At 42.9% G+C, this 17,419-nt stretch overlaps 1 protein-coding gene across 8 annotated transcripts in view; it reads left to right on the top strand.

Annotated features, from left to right (window-relative positions):
• Positions 1 to 17,419, top strand: part of KDM4C (lysine demethylase 4C) — a 494,625-nt gene that overhangs the window by 234,335 nt on the left and 242,871 nt on the right. For all 8 annotated transcript variants that reach the window (XR_014474177.1, XR_014474183.1, XM_083185981.1 and 5 more), the window contains exons 11-12: positions 11,302 to 11,660; positions 15,923 to 16,049. Coding sequence is in view for 6 of the 8 variants with exons in the window: in XM_083185981.1 (XP_083042107.1) it covers positions 11,302 to 11,660; positions 15,923 to 16,049 (486 nt within the window). In the remaining 2 variants the exon portion in view is untranslated. The remainder of the gene's footprint in view (positions 1 to 11,301; positions 11,661 to 15,922; positions 16,050 to 17,419) is intronic.

Raw genomic sequence — 17,419 nt, 5'->3', positions numbered from 1 at the left:
CGGCCTTATAATAATATGTCGATAATTGGCTAGTGAACTCAGCGCCTGGCGTTCTTCTTTAGATAGATTGTAGTGCGCTGGAGGTACTGCTGAGTTATATTTGACAACAGCTTCATCAATAAGCCTGGAAAAAGTTGGTAAGGAGGTGTTTGTTGAAGAGGGGTCGAAATTTGATTTGGTTCTAGATCTAATAAAGTCCTGAAATGGGGATACACTCAGATCAGGGGAGTTGTGTTGGAAGTACTCACGGAGACGAAGATTCCGGTCAAAACGGTGGCGATCTATTTGCCATTGTAATTCATTGTGCGAGTTGGTAGGGATAAATGACAACCCCTTGTTCAGCACCGATATTTCCGCTGGGGTAAGTTGGTGAGTAGAGAGGTTGTAGATTATGTCCGCATCAGCGCCTTTAGCTCGCGCTGCCCTCTCATTCTGGTGCCCCCTACGGGTGGGCGTCCTCTGCCTCTTTTTTGGTTTGCGAGGGTTGCCCCCTCTAAAGGGACTACTTCGCTATGCTGGGCATCGTCGGAGTCACGGGTTCTAAAATCACTATCCGAATTGGATGTTGCGGTATCTCTGGTTTGATTCTCTCTTCTGCGTCGATAATTTCCTCCTTTACGATTGGGAAATTGCATAGTGGGTTCGCCTCCCATTAACCACCTGTAGACCTTGTTGTCTTCATAATCACGGGTGACAATGGCATACTTGTTGGCTTTAAATTTTTGAAGCTCTTTTTTGTATGTTTCCACTTTAGATGTTAAATTACTCAGCCATTCAGGGTTATCGATCTGTATCTGGGGGATATCATAGGTGTTCTCCAGAGCCGTGATTTTTTCTTTAGTGATGCGCAATTCCCTCGATGACTCCTCGATTACTAGTAACATTAAGTCACTGCTGCACTTATTTAGAATTCCCACCCATTTAGTGCAGAATTCTGGGTTGAATCTGCCGATGGTTGGCATGTTGCGGACCCGGAATCCGCGTGGGATCATCTGTTCCCGGTAATATTTTGATAGTGACGACCCGTGAAGGAGGTAATCAACCTCCCTCTTCCTTAGTTGTAACATCTGGTGTCCCAAATCTTCGATAGATGTTTCCATAGCTAGTTCCTCATCTGTATATTGATGTAAGATCCGCTGGGCATCAGCCTCATTATAGCTATGTGAAATGCCTCTTGTGGGCGGCATGGTGCGGCATCCAGTACTAGCTTGTGCCTCCATTCCGTGCTCCGTGGTATAGATAGGTGGTGGAATAGTTAGAAGCCAGCAGAAAGCTGCTGTGCGGTGCCTTGCTCCGAGCGAGTCACCCGGCTGGGTAGACCCTTGTAGACAGACGTGGAGTTTTGAGCCGGCACTCTGCTGCTGTTTGAAGATAATTGCCCCGGGTGCCTTCCGGTGAAGATAACGTACTTAGCAAAAGACAGCGTCACTCCAGGGGACTTGTTTCAGAATTTTTTATATATATGTAATACATCAATACATCACAGAACCATCAACACCAGTCCACCGACGTTTCAATGTCCGCAGACATTTTCCTCAAGGTGTGGTGTGAGGTAGCAAACAACAATACATGCAGGCATGAGATTATATGTACTCACCATTCCTAATGATTCTGACCGGCGGCCGGGTGCGCCGATCGCACGCCCCCGGAAATGAGGCATGAGAAGCGCTGACAGCTTCCTCTGTGTGTCCGTTGCTAGGGTGCGCGTCAGACCAGAGGCGCTGTCCCCAGCCGCCAATCACAATCTACCATACGGAGTACGTGGTATGGATACACTAAAACCTGTATGAATGACAGGTACATTCAATGACTACAGGCAATAGTACAAGCAAGCATAGCTGTGTTGGCAAAATAAAGCAAGAAAAATGCCAGGATAATAAATATGCAACAACAAAATAAAGCATCACTTAAAGTATCCACTAATGCTTGCATTATAAGAGCACTGGTGTTTATACTGGAAGTCCACCGGTGCAATTCACAAGGGTAATGTTTAGTACAATATGCTCCAGTTGAATCTTTCATTGAGACCGTGCGGTCTAACAGTCTGTAGCCTATGGATCCATCGTGTCTCCAATTTTAATAGCGAACCATCTCTATCACCTCCACGGCGGAAAGGGGGGATGTGATCAATAAGTATAAAGTTGATATCAGACACTGTATGGCCCTTCTCCAGGCAGTGTCTGGCTACTGGTTGGTCGGCTTTACCCAAGCGGATTGCTTGGTTAATAGCCGATCTGTGCAGTGCCATTCTGTCTTTGATCGTACGAATCGTTTTGCCGACATAGAATAGTTGACAGGGGCAAAATAAAAGATAGATTACATGAGTCAGTTGGCATGTCAGGACCTGCTTAATATGGATGATAGCTTCCGTGTGTGGGTGTTTGAAGGACCTACACACGACCAGATTTTTGCACGTCGTGCAGTTGAGGCAACGGTAGCATCCCGGAGGTTTTTTCAAAAATGACGTGTTAGCCCTCTCCACTTTATCAAACCCCGTTATGTCGGTGTGGACCACTTGGTCTTTAATGTTACGTCCACGTGTGTAGCACAGCGCCTCTGGTCTGACGCGCACCCTAGCAACGGACACACAGAGGAAGCTGTCAGCGCTTCTCATGCCTCATTTCCGGGGGCGTGCGATCGGCGCACCCGGCCGCCGGTCAGAATCATTAGGAATGGTGAGTACATATAATCTCATGCCTGCATGTATTGTTGTTTGCTACCTCACACCACACCTTGAGGAAAATGTCTGCGGACATTGAAACGTCGGTGGACTGGTGTTGATGGTTCTGTGATGTATTGATGTATTACATATATATAAAAAATTCTGAAACAAGTCCCCTGGAGTGACGCTGTCTTTTGCTAAGTACGTTATCTTCACCGGAAGGCACCCGGGGCAATTATCTTCAAACAGCAGCAGAGTGCCGGCTCAAAACTCCACGTCTGTCTACAAGGGTCTACCCAGCCGGGTGACTCGCTCGGAGCAAGGCACCGCACAGCAGCTTTCTGCTGGCTTCTAACTATTCCACCACCTATCTATACCACGGAGCACGGAATGGAGGCACAAGCTAGTACTGGATGCCGCACCATGCCGCCCACAAGAGGCATTTCACATAGCTATAATGAGGCTGATGCCCAGCGGATCTTACATCAATATACAGATGAGGAACTAGCTATGGAAACATCTATCGAAGATTTGGGACACCAGATGTTACAACTAAGGAAGAGGGAGGTTGATTACCTCCTTCACGGGTCGTCACTATCAAAATATTACCGGGAACAGATGATCCCACGCGGATTCCGGGTCCGCAACATGCCAACCATCGGCAGATTCAACCCAGAATTCTGCACTAAATGGGTGGGAATTCTAAATAAGTGCAGCAGTGACTTAATGTTACTAGTAATCGAGGAGTCATCGAGGGAATTGCGCATCACTAAAGAAAAAATCACGGCTCTGGAGAACACCTATGATATCCCCCAGATACAGATCGATAACCCTGAATGGCTGAGTAATTTAACATCTAAAGTGGAAACATACAAAAAAGAGCTTCAAAAATTTAAAGCCAACAAGTATGCCATTGTCACCCGTGATTATGAAGACAACAAGGTCTACAGGTGGTTAATGGGAGGCGAACCCACTATGCAATTTCCCAATCGTAAAGGAGGAAATTATCGACGCAGAAGAGAGAATCAAACCAGAGATACCGCAACATCCAATTCGGATAGTGATTTTAGAACCCGTGACTCCGACGATGCCCAGCATAGCGAAGTAGTCCCTTTAGAGGGGGCAACCCTCGCAAACCAAAAAAGAGGCAGAGGACGCCCACCCGTAGGGGGCACCAGAATGAGAGGGCAGCGCGAGCTAAAGGCGCTGATGCGGACATAATCTACAACCTCTCTACTCACCAACTTACCCCAGCGGAAATATCGGTGCTGAACAAGGGGTTGTCATTTATCCCTACCAACTCGCACAATGAATTACAATGGCAAATAGATCGCCACCGTTTTGACCGGAATCTTCGTCTCCGTGAGTACTTCCAACACAACTCCCCTGATCTGAGTGTATCCCCATTTCAGGACTTTATTAGATCTAGAACCAAATCAAATTTCGACCCCTCTTCAACAAACACCTCCTTACCAACTTTTTCCAGGCTTATTGATGAAGCTGTTGTCAAATATAACTCAGCAGTACCTCCAGCGCACTACAATCTATCTAAAGAAGAACGCCAGGCGCTGAGTTCACTAGCCAATTATCGACATATTATTATAAGGCCGGCGGACAAAGGAGGGGCCATAGTGGTCCAAGACCTAGTGGCCTACATGGAAGAATTGGAGGGTCAACTTAATGATAGCCATACATATACCAGACTGACCAACGATCCAACCAGAGCATATAAAAGAGAATTGGATCAGATACTGCAAACAGCGGTCTCTGCCAAATTGCTCGATCCAGCTCTGGCAAAAGCATTAAGTCAGGACCATCCTGTAACTCCAATAATCTACACAGTGCCTAAGATACACAAGAACTTATCAAAACCTCCAGGACGCCCCATAATTAGTGCGAATAAGTCTTTATACCAGCCAATTTCGAAATTCCTGGACATAGTCCTACAGCCATGGGTCCAAAAACAGCAAACATTTATTAAGGATACCACAGCCTTCTTGCTCAGACTCCAGTCGTTGACATCGATTCCAGCCGATACAGTGTTGGTAACACTGGATGTTAATAGCCTGTATACTTCGATCCCTCAGGCAGCAGGTGTAGCAGCGGTAGCACAGTTCATGAGAGATTGTAACATCCAAGACGTAAACCATGAGCTTTTCTTACAACTACTACGACTGACCCTGGAAAGGAATTATTTCTTGTATAATGGCAGTTACTACCAGCAGAATAATGGGTGTGCCATGGGAAGCCCAGTGGCACCGAGCCTGGCAAACATCTTTATGTTCTCAGAAGAAAAGGAGAAGTTCTTGTGTAACCCCGCAATCAACCACCATATAATTTTCTTTGTAAGATTTATTGATGATCTATTCTGTCTGTGGTCAGGCCCTACAAGAATATTGGAAGATCATATAGCGGCTATCAACCTCAGTGCCAGCCCCATAAAATACACTTACAATATACAGCTACAAAGTATCAATTATCTGGATGTGCAGGTTAACCTGAAAGATGGCCTGATCCAAACGCAAGTGTATTCAAAAGAAACAGATCGGAATAACTTACTATTGGCTTCCAGCCATCATCCGAGACCGTTAAAGAAAGGACTCCCGAAATCACAGCTGATGAGGGTAGCAAGAATAGCAAGCACCCAGGAAGGAGCCATAGAGGGGACTAATCAGGTTGTCCAGCGCTTTACAGAAAGAGGCTACAATTTAAGAACCTTACGCACCCAGCAGCAAGAGGTGTTGTCCATCCCACGACAAACCCTGTTAGCAACCAAAGAGCGGGCAGTTAACAACATCATTCCATGGAAGCAACAATTTTCAAGATCTAGCCCCATCGTCCAACGGGCCACCAAGGCGCTGTGGCCGATCGTCAAATCTGACCACACTCTTCCATGTTTCAAATCCGCACGGCCAATGTCGTGCTACACACGTGGACGTAACATTAAAGACCAAGTGGTCCACACCGATATAACGGGGTTTGATAAAGTGGAGAGGGCTAACACGTCATTTTTGAAAAAACCTCCGGGATGCTACCGTTGCCTCAACTGCACGACGTGCAAAAATCTGGTCGTGTGTAGGTCCTTCAAACACCCACACACGGAAGCTATCATCCATATTAAGCAGGTCCTGACATGCCAACTGACTCATGTAATCTATCTTTTATTTTGCCCCTGTCAACTATTCTATGTCGGCAAAACGATTCGTACGATCAAAGACAGAATGGCACTGCACAGATCGGCTATTAACCAAGCAATCCGCTTGGGTAAAGCCGACCAACCAGTAGCCAGACACTGCCTGGAGAAGGGCCATACAGTGTCTGATATCAACTTTATACTTATTGATCACATCCCCCCTTTCCGCCGTGGAGGTGATAGAGATGGTTCGCTATTAAAATTGGAGACACGATGGATCCATAGGCTACAGACTGTTAGACCGCACGGTCTCAATGAAAGATTCAACTGGAGCATATTGTACTAAACATTACCCTTGTGAATTGCACCGGTGGACTTCCAGTATAAACACCAGTGCTCTTATAATGCAAGCATTAGTGGATACTTTAAGTGATGCTTTATTTTGTTGTTGCATATTTATTATCCTGGCATTTTTCTTGCTTTATTTTGCCAACACAGCTATGCTTGCTTGTACTATTGCCTGTAGTCATTGAATGTACCTGTCATTCATACAGGTTTTAGTGTATCCATACCACGTACTCCGTATGGTAGATTGTGATTGGCGGCTGGGGACAGCGCCTCTGGTCTGACGCGCACCCTAGCAACGGACACACAGAGGAAGCTGTCAGCGCTTCTCATGCCTCATTTCCGGGGGCGTGCGATCGGCGCACCCGGCCGCCGGTCAGAATCATTAGGAATGGTGAGTACATATAATCTCATGCCTGCATGTATTGTTGTTTGCTACCTCACACCACACCTTGAGGAAAATGTCTGCGGACATTGAAACGTCGGTGGACTGGTGTTGATGGTTCTGTGATGTATTGATGTATTACATATATATAAAAAATTCTGAAACAAGTCCCCTGGAGTGACGCTGTCTTTTGCTAAGTATATATATATATATATATATATATATATATATATATATATATATATATATATATATATATATATATATATATATATATATATATATATACAAACACAGGGGACCCAGCACTCACTACAACAAACTGACTCACCTTAACATTCAAATAATCAATTAAATAAATAATGGGGTTTTAGTTCATGAATTGATCAATGCATTTAAGCTTGCAGCCCATCGCCAAGGGACCCCATTTCACTGCAAGTCCTACACTAACAACTGATTTTCATGGGAACCTGGCAACTGTTTGCACATCATAGCTAAAATGAACATGTGTTATTTTCCTGGGTTAAAGCTCAACTGCCATGTCCTTATGGCTTTTAAAAGGTGAGACCATCCCAAACACAGCAACTGAATTAGTATTAAAGGGGCAGCTGTCACAGGTTTCAGGTAAATGAGCTTATCTAGGGTGCATGAGAAAGCTATGATCACAGTAACAGAGGTTAATTAAAAATCAACCCAAATATATAGATACAGAAGTACCAACACACTCGCCATTCCTAAGAATGGGATGCAAACAGCACCCACTTCCCAGGATGGGGTGCATTGGCCTGTGACCACACACTCTAGTAAATACAAACACAGGGGACCCAGCACTCACTACAACAAACTAACTCACCTTAACATTCATATATATATATTTATATATATATTTTTTTAAATCTCTAAATTCAAACTTTATTTTAATACATTTGGCTGGGATGTTTTTGGTTGAGCATAAATCATGTGTCTGTATAGTTTAGTAAATGCTAAAGACTATATACATATCATGAAGTAAATGCATTTTTGTTTTTTAACTATAGCACAATGTTACTATTGCACAGCGGTGGCTCCTACCTTTGCGAAAAAGGGCGACTGCCATGCTGCCTGGAGCAGAGTTCCTGCCACCGATGGGGTCCTGGCACCTGCACAACAGAGCTGAAATGCACCGAGGCCGGAGCATGCTCACAAGCGGTGGCTTGGCTACGCATGCACAAACCCCCAGGTTCTATGTACTGCATTGGCTGCAGCACATAGAAGTCTGCTAGGCCTGGCTAACAGTAAGCCAGCTCTCTGTTAATCGCAAACCGGTGTGGCAGTCCAAGTGGGAGGAAACCCTCTCAATGGGACAATCAATCCTGCAGGTGACTGGCTGGTATGACTTTCAAAGTGAGTCACTGCTGGTCACAGTGTAGCCAGTGCAGTTATGGATAGCAACTGGCTCACTCAATTGTGCTAGGGGATCTGCAATCCTGCAGCCGATACTGTAGGTAAAATCTGACACTTTTATTGCATATTCATAAAAATCTAACATTTAGCACAATGTAGTATTAATTTTGCTAAATATTTGTGGATTTGTAACCAGCCACCTTTTTGATTGAGATCTTTAATTTGGAGTGAATGCAACCTCCATACATTTTATTTAAATCACCATGCTTTTTTGCAATCTAAATTCCGTAAAAAATGTTTTCCACTAAGTTAGTGGTTCTGAAACTGCGTTCCGTGGCACCTTGGGGTGCCTTGGGATCCTTGTAAGGGTGCCTCAGGTTGGTGGTCCAAGATCAATTCAGATTAGCTATGGTCAATGTAATTGGCTAAGCCCGTGCTTGTGGCTTCCATACCTAGGGATACCCTGGATAACATAGGGTTCCTTGATTCAAAAATGTTTGGGAACCACGTAACAAATAGTGGGTTGCCTCTCCCACAACCATCCACCATATTTAGTTTGGCTTGATTCATGGAGGTTTCCAATTTATTTTGCAATCAAAAATGTAAACACACACCTGGGAAAACTAGTGGCAATTTGGAAACCCAATAGGCTATAGGTACAGATGTAGATTGAGTTAAAATTACATTTTGCAAAGCACAATGGATAATTAAAAGAAAAACAATCAGCTGCCCAATTCCTCAGCCACACCAAAATTAGGCATTACTTGGATGCCATCATTTTGAAATATTTTGTTTTTTTTGTAAAAGCCAGCCCCAGGCTGGTCAATGCAGAGCAATTTAACTACCGCCTCTCTACCCAGTCAAGTTCTTGGGAACAGGATAATTGGTAGGATTGGAACAATGGAGTAGCAATTGTGCAAACTTTAGTTATCCATGTACAAGTGTTTTTCTCTGGATGAATTTCATAAAATGTGTAGAAATAATGTAGTGTCTCAAGAAGATACATACATTTAAAAAATATACAATTCCGCATACAGTATCAATAGATGGAAACTTTGTATTTAGTTTTTGTATGTACTTATTCACTAATGCCAAGATGGGGAATTTCACGGCAGTAGAACCTGTCAATCTCTGAATTTCTTAACACTTTATATAGCATGGAATATAATTTTTTTTGCAAAGCTCATTGTTTAAAAGAGGTGACTTTCCACTTTCAATCAAGGGTGCCTCTGAACGTGTATGGGCTAGAATGCGAGAAAACTGTACATATTGCCACATTGCTAGGATTTCTGCAGTGTAGTCAGCTGATCATCAGACAATAGTCACTAAGGGGCAACATCGTGAGAATTTCTGCAGTACACAAGGGCTGGGGTAGCCAAACCTGCCATTAAGAACTACCAAAAGTTCATGTTTTTCAGACAACCTGCGGATCTATAGTAGGTATGAATGCAGCATGTCTGAAAATGTGACCATTAGTAATGACTAAAGTTGTGCACCAGCTAGGTCATTTGGAAAGAGTGGACCAGTGGTAGGTCTTGAGGACCGGTTTAGCCACCTCTGCTCAAGGGCATCCTTGAGTCTGTGGGTGCCAGGTTGGGGGGAGAGAGCGCTCCTTTAATGCCCTTTTTTATTTTCTTGATTGTATAGTTCATCATTAAGACCATCCTATACATGTATTATCAACTAAGGGGAGGACTTTTTTTGGGGGGTAAGATTGGCCAAACTGCCCATCTGGCAAATGCCAGAAGAGCAAATGGCCTGATGAGCAGGTGTTACCATGCAGAGAGAGACTAGCTGAGCACTCCGATGAGAGACATGTCCACCATCATTTTGTAAAGGTAACCTCTACAATTCAGCTCAAGTCTTTGTATTAAAAACCTGTGGAATTTGAATTTGACCCTAAGGAGTCTATGTAATAAACTGTAGAGAGAGAAAGTGGACTGAGATAAAGTACAAATAAGCTCCTAACTGCAATGTTACTATCTGTGTTTGGAAAATGACAGCAGCTGGTTGGTACTTTACAGCTGTCCATTCTATCTCTCTATTACTTGATGCTTTGACCCATACATATAAATTTCAATACTCAGCACTGTGTATTTTAGTGCTTCCAAAATTACTCCACATGTGAATTGTGTACTTCGGATACGCCTAAACTGAAAATATTAAAATGTTGCCAACTCTACCTTCTTTTGATATCTACATATAGCAAATATCAAAGCAGTAAAACAATTGTTTTAATAGATGCAGGAATACATTTCACTAAAAAAACTGTATAATGTTATTCTATACTATTAAAAGTGAGCTTATTCCTATTATAGAAAAAATACTAAAGATTATAAGTGATTGTTTGCTTATATATGGAGATAGTTGATGTTAATATGTGAACATGAATGTATTAGCCTCTGTAAATGGCATATATGCTGTGATGCAATGTAATAGGCCATGTGGGTACTTGTTTCCTAGCAGGGCGCCCGTCAGGTTCCATCGCATACCTTAACTTAAGGTATGCGATGGGACCCGACCGACCCGATTTTGGGCTTTTTTACAGCTTTCCCGACAATGTAAAAATCGGGTCCATTGCGACTGACCCGATTTAACATTGTATGTAATGTTAAATGGCCATTTAAAATCGGGTCCATCACATGCCATTATAATGGCATGCGATGCAACCAATGCGATAGACCCGATTTTACATAGGAACCAATGTTAAATGGCCCCCCATACCCGATTTTTGTTTGTATAGCCACCCAGATGGGTAATTTGTAAGTCACGATGAACGCCAACCCGAAGCGAGGTGGTACGCGTCCTCCGACCTTTTCATACCCCCACTATCCACGTCGGCGTGGAGTTGATTTTATATAGTGCGGCGAGCCACCAAGCCCGAAGCGTGGTGAGCGGACGCGTAATACGTCTGAAGTAATGCGCGTCCCCCCTCGCGGGGCTCGCCACGCTTTGGGCTCGGTGGCTCACTGCGCTCGCCACACTATATAAAATCGACTCCACGCCGATGTGGATAGTGGGGGTATGAAAAGGTCGGAGGACGCGTACCGCCGCCCCTGACGGGCTCACTGCGCTCGCCACGCTTCGGGTTGACATTTATGGTGGCTTGCCGTTAACAATGGGGGGGGGGGGGGCATACAATGAAAAATGGGGTCTGGGGGGCATTTAACATTGGGGCCAATGTTAAATCGGGTCTCAGGGACCATTTAACATTGGTTCCAGTGTAAAAAAATCGGGTCGGTCGGGTCAATCGCTTCGCATGCGATTTGGTTGCATGCGATGCGATTGACCCGATTTTTTCATACAATTAAAATCGGTGGCGCCGTGCTAGGAAACAAGTACCGCCATGTGTGTTTGATCTGCATTAATATGTTTCATGTCTGTGGTGTACAGGTTCACTTTCGATGTCTTTGGAACAAGATATGAAAATAGAGGAAAAGAGTATTCAGGACCTCAATTTGGCTGCTTCTGGCCTAGCAGAACTGTGTGGTCACTTTGTCCCGTCTGAAGAAGAAAATATAAAAGATGACACACACTCACAACTGGAGACTGAACAGAAACCATGCTGTAAGGAGATCCAAGCATATGATCTTCCAGAGGCTGAGTCACTAGAAAAAGAGGAGATTAGCAGCTTTACTAGTGACGATGGCGATGTCAGTGACATTGACGTTACTGAATGCGGCCTAGAACCTGGAGAAGTCCCTAGTATGATGATAGATGGAAAAGAGTGCTCTGGAAATCCCAATCTATGTGTAAGAACCGATCATTCCCTTGTATTTATTTATACTCTCCTACTGAGTGACTGTTTGCAGATCCTTAACAGTAAAAGCACTCGCCTCATTAATGTTGCAGGGATAGTATTATACTTGCTCATTTACTGAAAGGGACAGAGCATTAATCACTACAAACCAAGATGGATTTGATTGTACAGCCCTGACAGCCAGTCTGCTAAAATTAACAGCTATCAGCATAAATCATTGGACTACAGTGAGAATCATGTATGACAGGTTACCTATCATGCACATAGAGGTGCCATAATAAAGCAGAAAGTAACATTACAAAATCTGTGTATACCATGTTTCCTATTCCAATTTACTAGCTATAAATCAGACCCACAGTTTCTGTGGAGTGCCATGGTGCTTTATGTGCCACTTAGTGAAACGGCAGCAGGATACAGATTTAAATTGAAATATGTAACAGCTTGGTGTGGAATGTAACCTTTTACTTTCTACAATGCTCTCTTTTTCTTCTGCCATATAGAGTTTAATTCCAGGCAAACACTTTGAAACCTCAAATTATGGTTTAGCAACTCTTAATTATAGAGTAGTAAAAGTTTCTTGACCATCTCATATTTTTAAGTTGCTGTAGTGTTCTTTGTGTATGAATTGTGGTCTGCAGTCTGGGGTTTTTGAATTTTGATGAACGTTCGATTTTGTGCTTTTCTTTTGCAGTTGTTAAACTTAATTTGCACAGCTGCAGTAACATGATATTTATTAGTAGAAGCCACAATAGAGCATTACAGGGTGTTCTCTTTCTCTTTTTTTGTTGTTGTATTTATAGCACTTTTGAGATACTATACATAGCAGTTTGGATTGATATAGCTCTGTTAAATAATATGTCAAATAATATGAATATAACCAGGGCTGTAATTAGGGTGGTGCTGTGTGTGCTCAGTTTACAGTGCATATGAACCAGCACCCCCACATCCACCGTGACTCTGCATCACTGCATTCATACACCACCAGCACAGCCGCTCTCCAGTATAATCCTCCAGTCTAGTCCTGTGTCTACATTTACTGATTACAGTAGGTAGGGCTGCATGTGCCCATCCATGTGGTCCATTCCACTCCCCTGTCTCCCACAACATCGGGAGCCACTTAGTGGCCCGGCGCAAGGAAGGTGCTTTAGCAGCACAGCAAGTCAGAGGGCACTGTAGAGGGAAGGAGAAATGATGAATAGAGCACACTACTGTGGGGTGTAAGGTGACTAATGGACACACCTGCAGGTGTAACCATGACTATTGGACATTATTGCGTGGTGTAATGTGACTAACAGACAATAATACGCAGTGACCTAATGGACACATTGCGTGATATAACATGACTATAGGTCACTACTGTGTGGTGGAATGTGACTAACTGACACTTCTGCATGGTGTAACGTGACTAACAAACACTACTTCTTGGTGTAAAGTGACTTAACAGACACTACTGTGCGGTGTAAATAAATTGGTACTATTCTTTAACCATGCCCCTTCCCCACAAAGCTACACGCCTTTATTTTTGGTGTGCACCTGCACTATCCCTATTTGAAACTTGGGTAGGTGGGGTGCATCAATTCTTTTTTGGCACAGGGCACCATAATGCCAAATGTTCAGGCATTGCATCTAATTACAATTTTGCGCCCCCATCATAATGAACATGTACTCTTGGAGGCTGGTTCAATTATCAGTGAGACTCCATGGTAGACTTGTATGTTCTTTTTCGCTGTGAACTACTGGTGAAAACCTTACTCATTTACAGTATGACCAAAGATAGTTCCCTTAACATTATTTGGAATTGTAACATCAGACGCTACTATGGAATATTTGAAATTAACTGAAATAACCACTTGATGATGATGATTTTTTTGTATAGTGCTCTTTCTCCAATAAGAGTCAAAGTGTTTTGTTTAGTATTCCTTCTGTTATGGTGTCATTTCAATCTAGTATTTGAAACTTGCAATGTATTGAGCTGTTTTTAAACATAGAACCATATAATTTGACGGCAGATAAGAACCACTTGACCCATCTAGTCTGCCCCTTTCTTAAACCATATTTGAACCTTATTTTTTTGTAAGGATATCAATATGCCTGTCCCAAACATGTTTAAATTGTACTACTGTATTTGCCTCTACCACCTCTGATGGGAGGATATTCCACTTATCTACTATTCTTTCTGTGAAGTAATTCTTCCTCAAAATTCCCCTGAATCTTCCTCCCTCTAGTTTCAGTGCTAATCCTCCTGTTCTGCTGCTCCTCTTCCTGTGAAGTATGTCTCCCATCTGTACCTTGTTAAAGCCCTTGATATATTTGAAAGTTTCTATCATGTCCCCCCCTTTCCCTTCTCTGCTCTAAAGTATACATATTAAGATATTTTAGTCTTTCCTGGTACGTTTTGTGATGTAGGCCATGCACCATTTTAGCTTCCCTTCTTTGTACAGTCTCTAATGTAATTATATCCTTCTGGAGATATAAATGGCCTCCAGAACTGAACACAGTACTCTAGATGAGGTCGTACCAATGACCTATACAGTGGCATTATTACTTATTTCTTTCTACTGCTGATACCTCTCCCTATGCAACCAAGCATCTGACTTGCCTTCTTCATTGCTTTGTTATATTGCCTAACTGCCTTTAAGTCCCCTGAAATAGTGACACCTAGATCCCTCTCTTCCTCAGTAGTTTCCATTATAGTGCCATTTATAATAGATTAAGTCTTTGGATTTTTGAGACCCAAGTGCATGATTTTGCATTTTTTGGCATTAAACTGTAGTTGCCATGCTCTTGACCATTCCTCTAATCCAGTGGTTCCCAACCTGGGGTACTAGTACCCCTGGGGGTACTCTGCAGACCAGTTGGGGGTACTTGAAAACAATATTGGTAATGGCGGACAATGAAAAGGTCTTTTGATGGCTGAAGAAGACCCATTGCCATGGAGACAAACCATGTTGTCATATGCCTGACCTGCAATCCACTGGGAGCTTCCCATGCTGCCCTCAGACATCAGCAGTCATCTGCCCAGCACTGACAAAGGTGGAGGAAGCAGCGGCATTAATCCTACCGGTGTTAGCGGGAATCCTGGAGATAATACACGCCAGTGTCTAGACACAGAAGGGCATGATTCCTTGCTGTATACTACTCCTCTGCTCCTCCTTAATATAAGGACATGCATACCGCTAAGTACTCTCCCTATTTCAAAATGAAAGGAGGGGGTACTGATCAATGAAAAGTCTTAATCAAGGGGTACGGGAGAGAAAAAAGGTTGGGAACCACTGCTCTAATCTACCTAGATCATCAATCATTGGTTTTACCCCTCCTGGTGTGTCTACCCTGTTGCATAACTTTTGTGTCATCTGCAAAAAGGCACATTTTACCATCAATTCCATTTGCAATATCACCAATAAAGATATTACATGTACAGAAGTTGTTTTTCTGTTAAAGTTTCAATACAATTTTGACCTAAATGGCTGAAATATGGCCGCCATTCCCAATCAGCATCCTATTTGGATGAGGCAGATTTTAATCACGGCTGGTATAAAATACAGTTTTGAGATTGCCTTTTTCACAATACAACCGCTAGTTATACCCTGTGAAAACTGGCTTGTACATATGTGGCCAAATGCTACATACTGTATATAGGTCTTCCTGGTACTTAAACACAGGGGGTAATTCAGACCTGATCACTAGACTGCAAAATCTCAGGCCGGCCGATTATTGAACAACTGCACGTGATTATGGATAATATCATACTGTGCATACACAATACCATCCAGCGATAAAATCTAGCTTCTTTTCTGACTGCAAGTTGATTGACAGGAAGCCAGCATTTGGAGGTGGACACCTGCCTTATTCTGGGAGTGTCAGGAAAACCACAGGTGTGTGTTATGTCCTCTCTGACCCTGATCAACCTGCTTCTATTCCACTGGCTGAGTAAATTCTGGGTTACGCACGAATGTATTTGCAGCTAATCGCCAATCTGTGATGTTTTCGCAAGCCTTTTGCAGCATTGCACAGGGTGGGATTTCACTCTCGCAGGGCAGCAGCTATTTTATCACAGGGCTCTGCAAAATGGCAGAGAAGCAATCAGGTCTGAATTACCCCCATAGTTGGATTAACCAATGGTATAAACCACACTATACTGTAGCTTTACTTTGATCTTGAATGATATGTGCACTTTCTTCATGTTTCTAGATGCCTTTTTCTTTGTTCCTGGAGGCACATTTTCTGTTTTAATTGTTGTCTTATGTGTTCTAGATTACCAGTTGGCCAGAAAGCAATGGAAAACGACAACTCAGGACAAAGAGTTGGAGATTACCAGTGGGCAAACCTCCTTCTAGATCTCCAATGACAGTAGTTAAACAACAAACAACAAGTGATGAAGGTATACAGTGTATATATATATATATATATATATATATATTTTTTTTTTTATTATTATTTTTTCTTCATATAACATTGGTATGAGAAAACATTAATTTATACTTTAATTTTCTTTTCAAGTTCAGTTATATTTCCACAAAATACATCTACTATTTTGCATCGCTAGAAGTTATGGTACTTATGATTTGGATTAAAGAAAAATGGGTGCATCTCCTGGCCACTAGAAAGATGGGAAAATCTTCCACAATCCATGCAGTGCCACGTAATCCCCCTCAGCGGTGGGGTCCGAGGGGACTAGATGATGTGATTTATGTTGAATTGCATCACTGTGGCCCAGCCCCTCACTATACCATGCTTCTTCCTGAGTGGGCAACCAGAAAGTCAGCAACCCTGTAGTAAATATGCCCCTTAAACTTTCTGCTCAGCTTTCCTGATCTGAAAGTTTAGAGCATCTGACCCACCCAAATAACCAAAAGACCATCATGTGCTATATAATTAGCCATTTCCACAGTAAGCCAGATGGAGTGCCAAAATTGTTATTGTCCATCAAAATATGGACACTGATGTGTAAGGTATGATATACTGTCAAAATAGACATGTAAATAAACCTTGTACGTTTTGTGTGTTTTAAAACATCATACATTATTTTAAATTAAAAAATTTCTGCCATAATACAAGTATTTTTCTGTTCAGCTATAAACATTCATGTTTATGAGCGTTTGCATGTGTATCATCCTGCTCAGGGATGTAAGTTGCATCACACTTCAGGCAGTGTGCCAGCTTTCTGAATAAGATCTTGAGGTCACATTAACAGCTTTAACAACAATTGGAATAATGTCTAAGGCAGTGATTCCCAACTTGTATGTCAGGAGCCATGACCCATTTGAATGTCACGATATTTGGCTCAATCTGTCTCAAGAGTGTATAAACAGAAGACGTTCTTAAAAATTGCAACTAAAATATAGAGATTAAATAGTGACTACATTTATAGAAAGGAAGTTGCTGGCTATTAAAGCTAATTATTAACAGTACAGAGTACACCATGCTCCTAGGCACATACAGGTGACTGTTCTGAATACCTAGAACCCCCACCCACTGATCCACATGGTTGACCAATTTTTTTCTTTCTTTTGAGACCGAGCACTGAACAGTCAGTGATGCAGCAGCTGCCTCCTCATGTCACTGTGCACTGTGAGACAGCAGGCTTGTTGACTCCCACTCCCACCCAGTAGCCTGTCCCTAACTACCCTTCTAAGGGCCTAATCCAACCCCTCACATGCAAACCCCCCCCCCCAGCTCAAGCCTAAATATCTTGCTAGTGCCTGAACCTCCCCACAACCTCACCCTGCATTTTTACGCTCTGGATTCCCA

Source organism: Crinia signifera, chromosome 1, assembly GCF_055691185.1.
Source record: "Crinia signifera chromosome 1, ASM5569118v1, whole genome shotgun sequence".
NCBI lineage: Eukaryota > Metazoa > Chordata > Amphibia > Anura > Myobatrachidae > Crinia > Crinia signifera.
The sequence above is the reverse complement of the archived record's forward strand: the minus strand, read 5'-3'. Positions and strand labels throughout refer to the sequence as shown.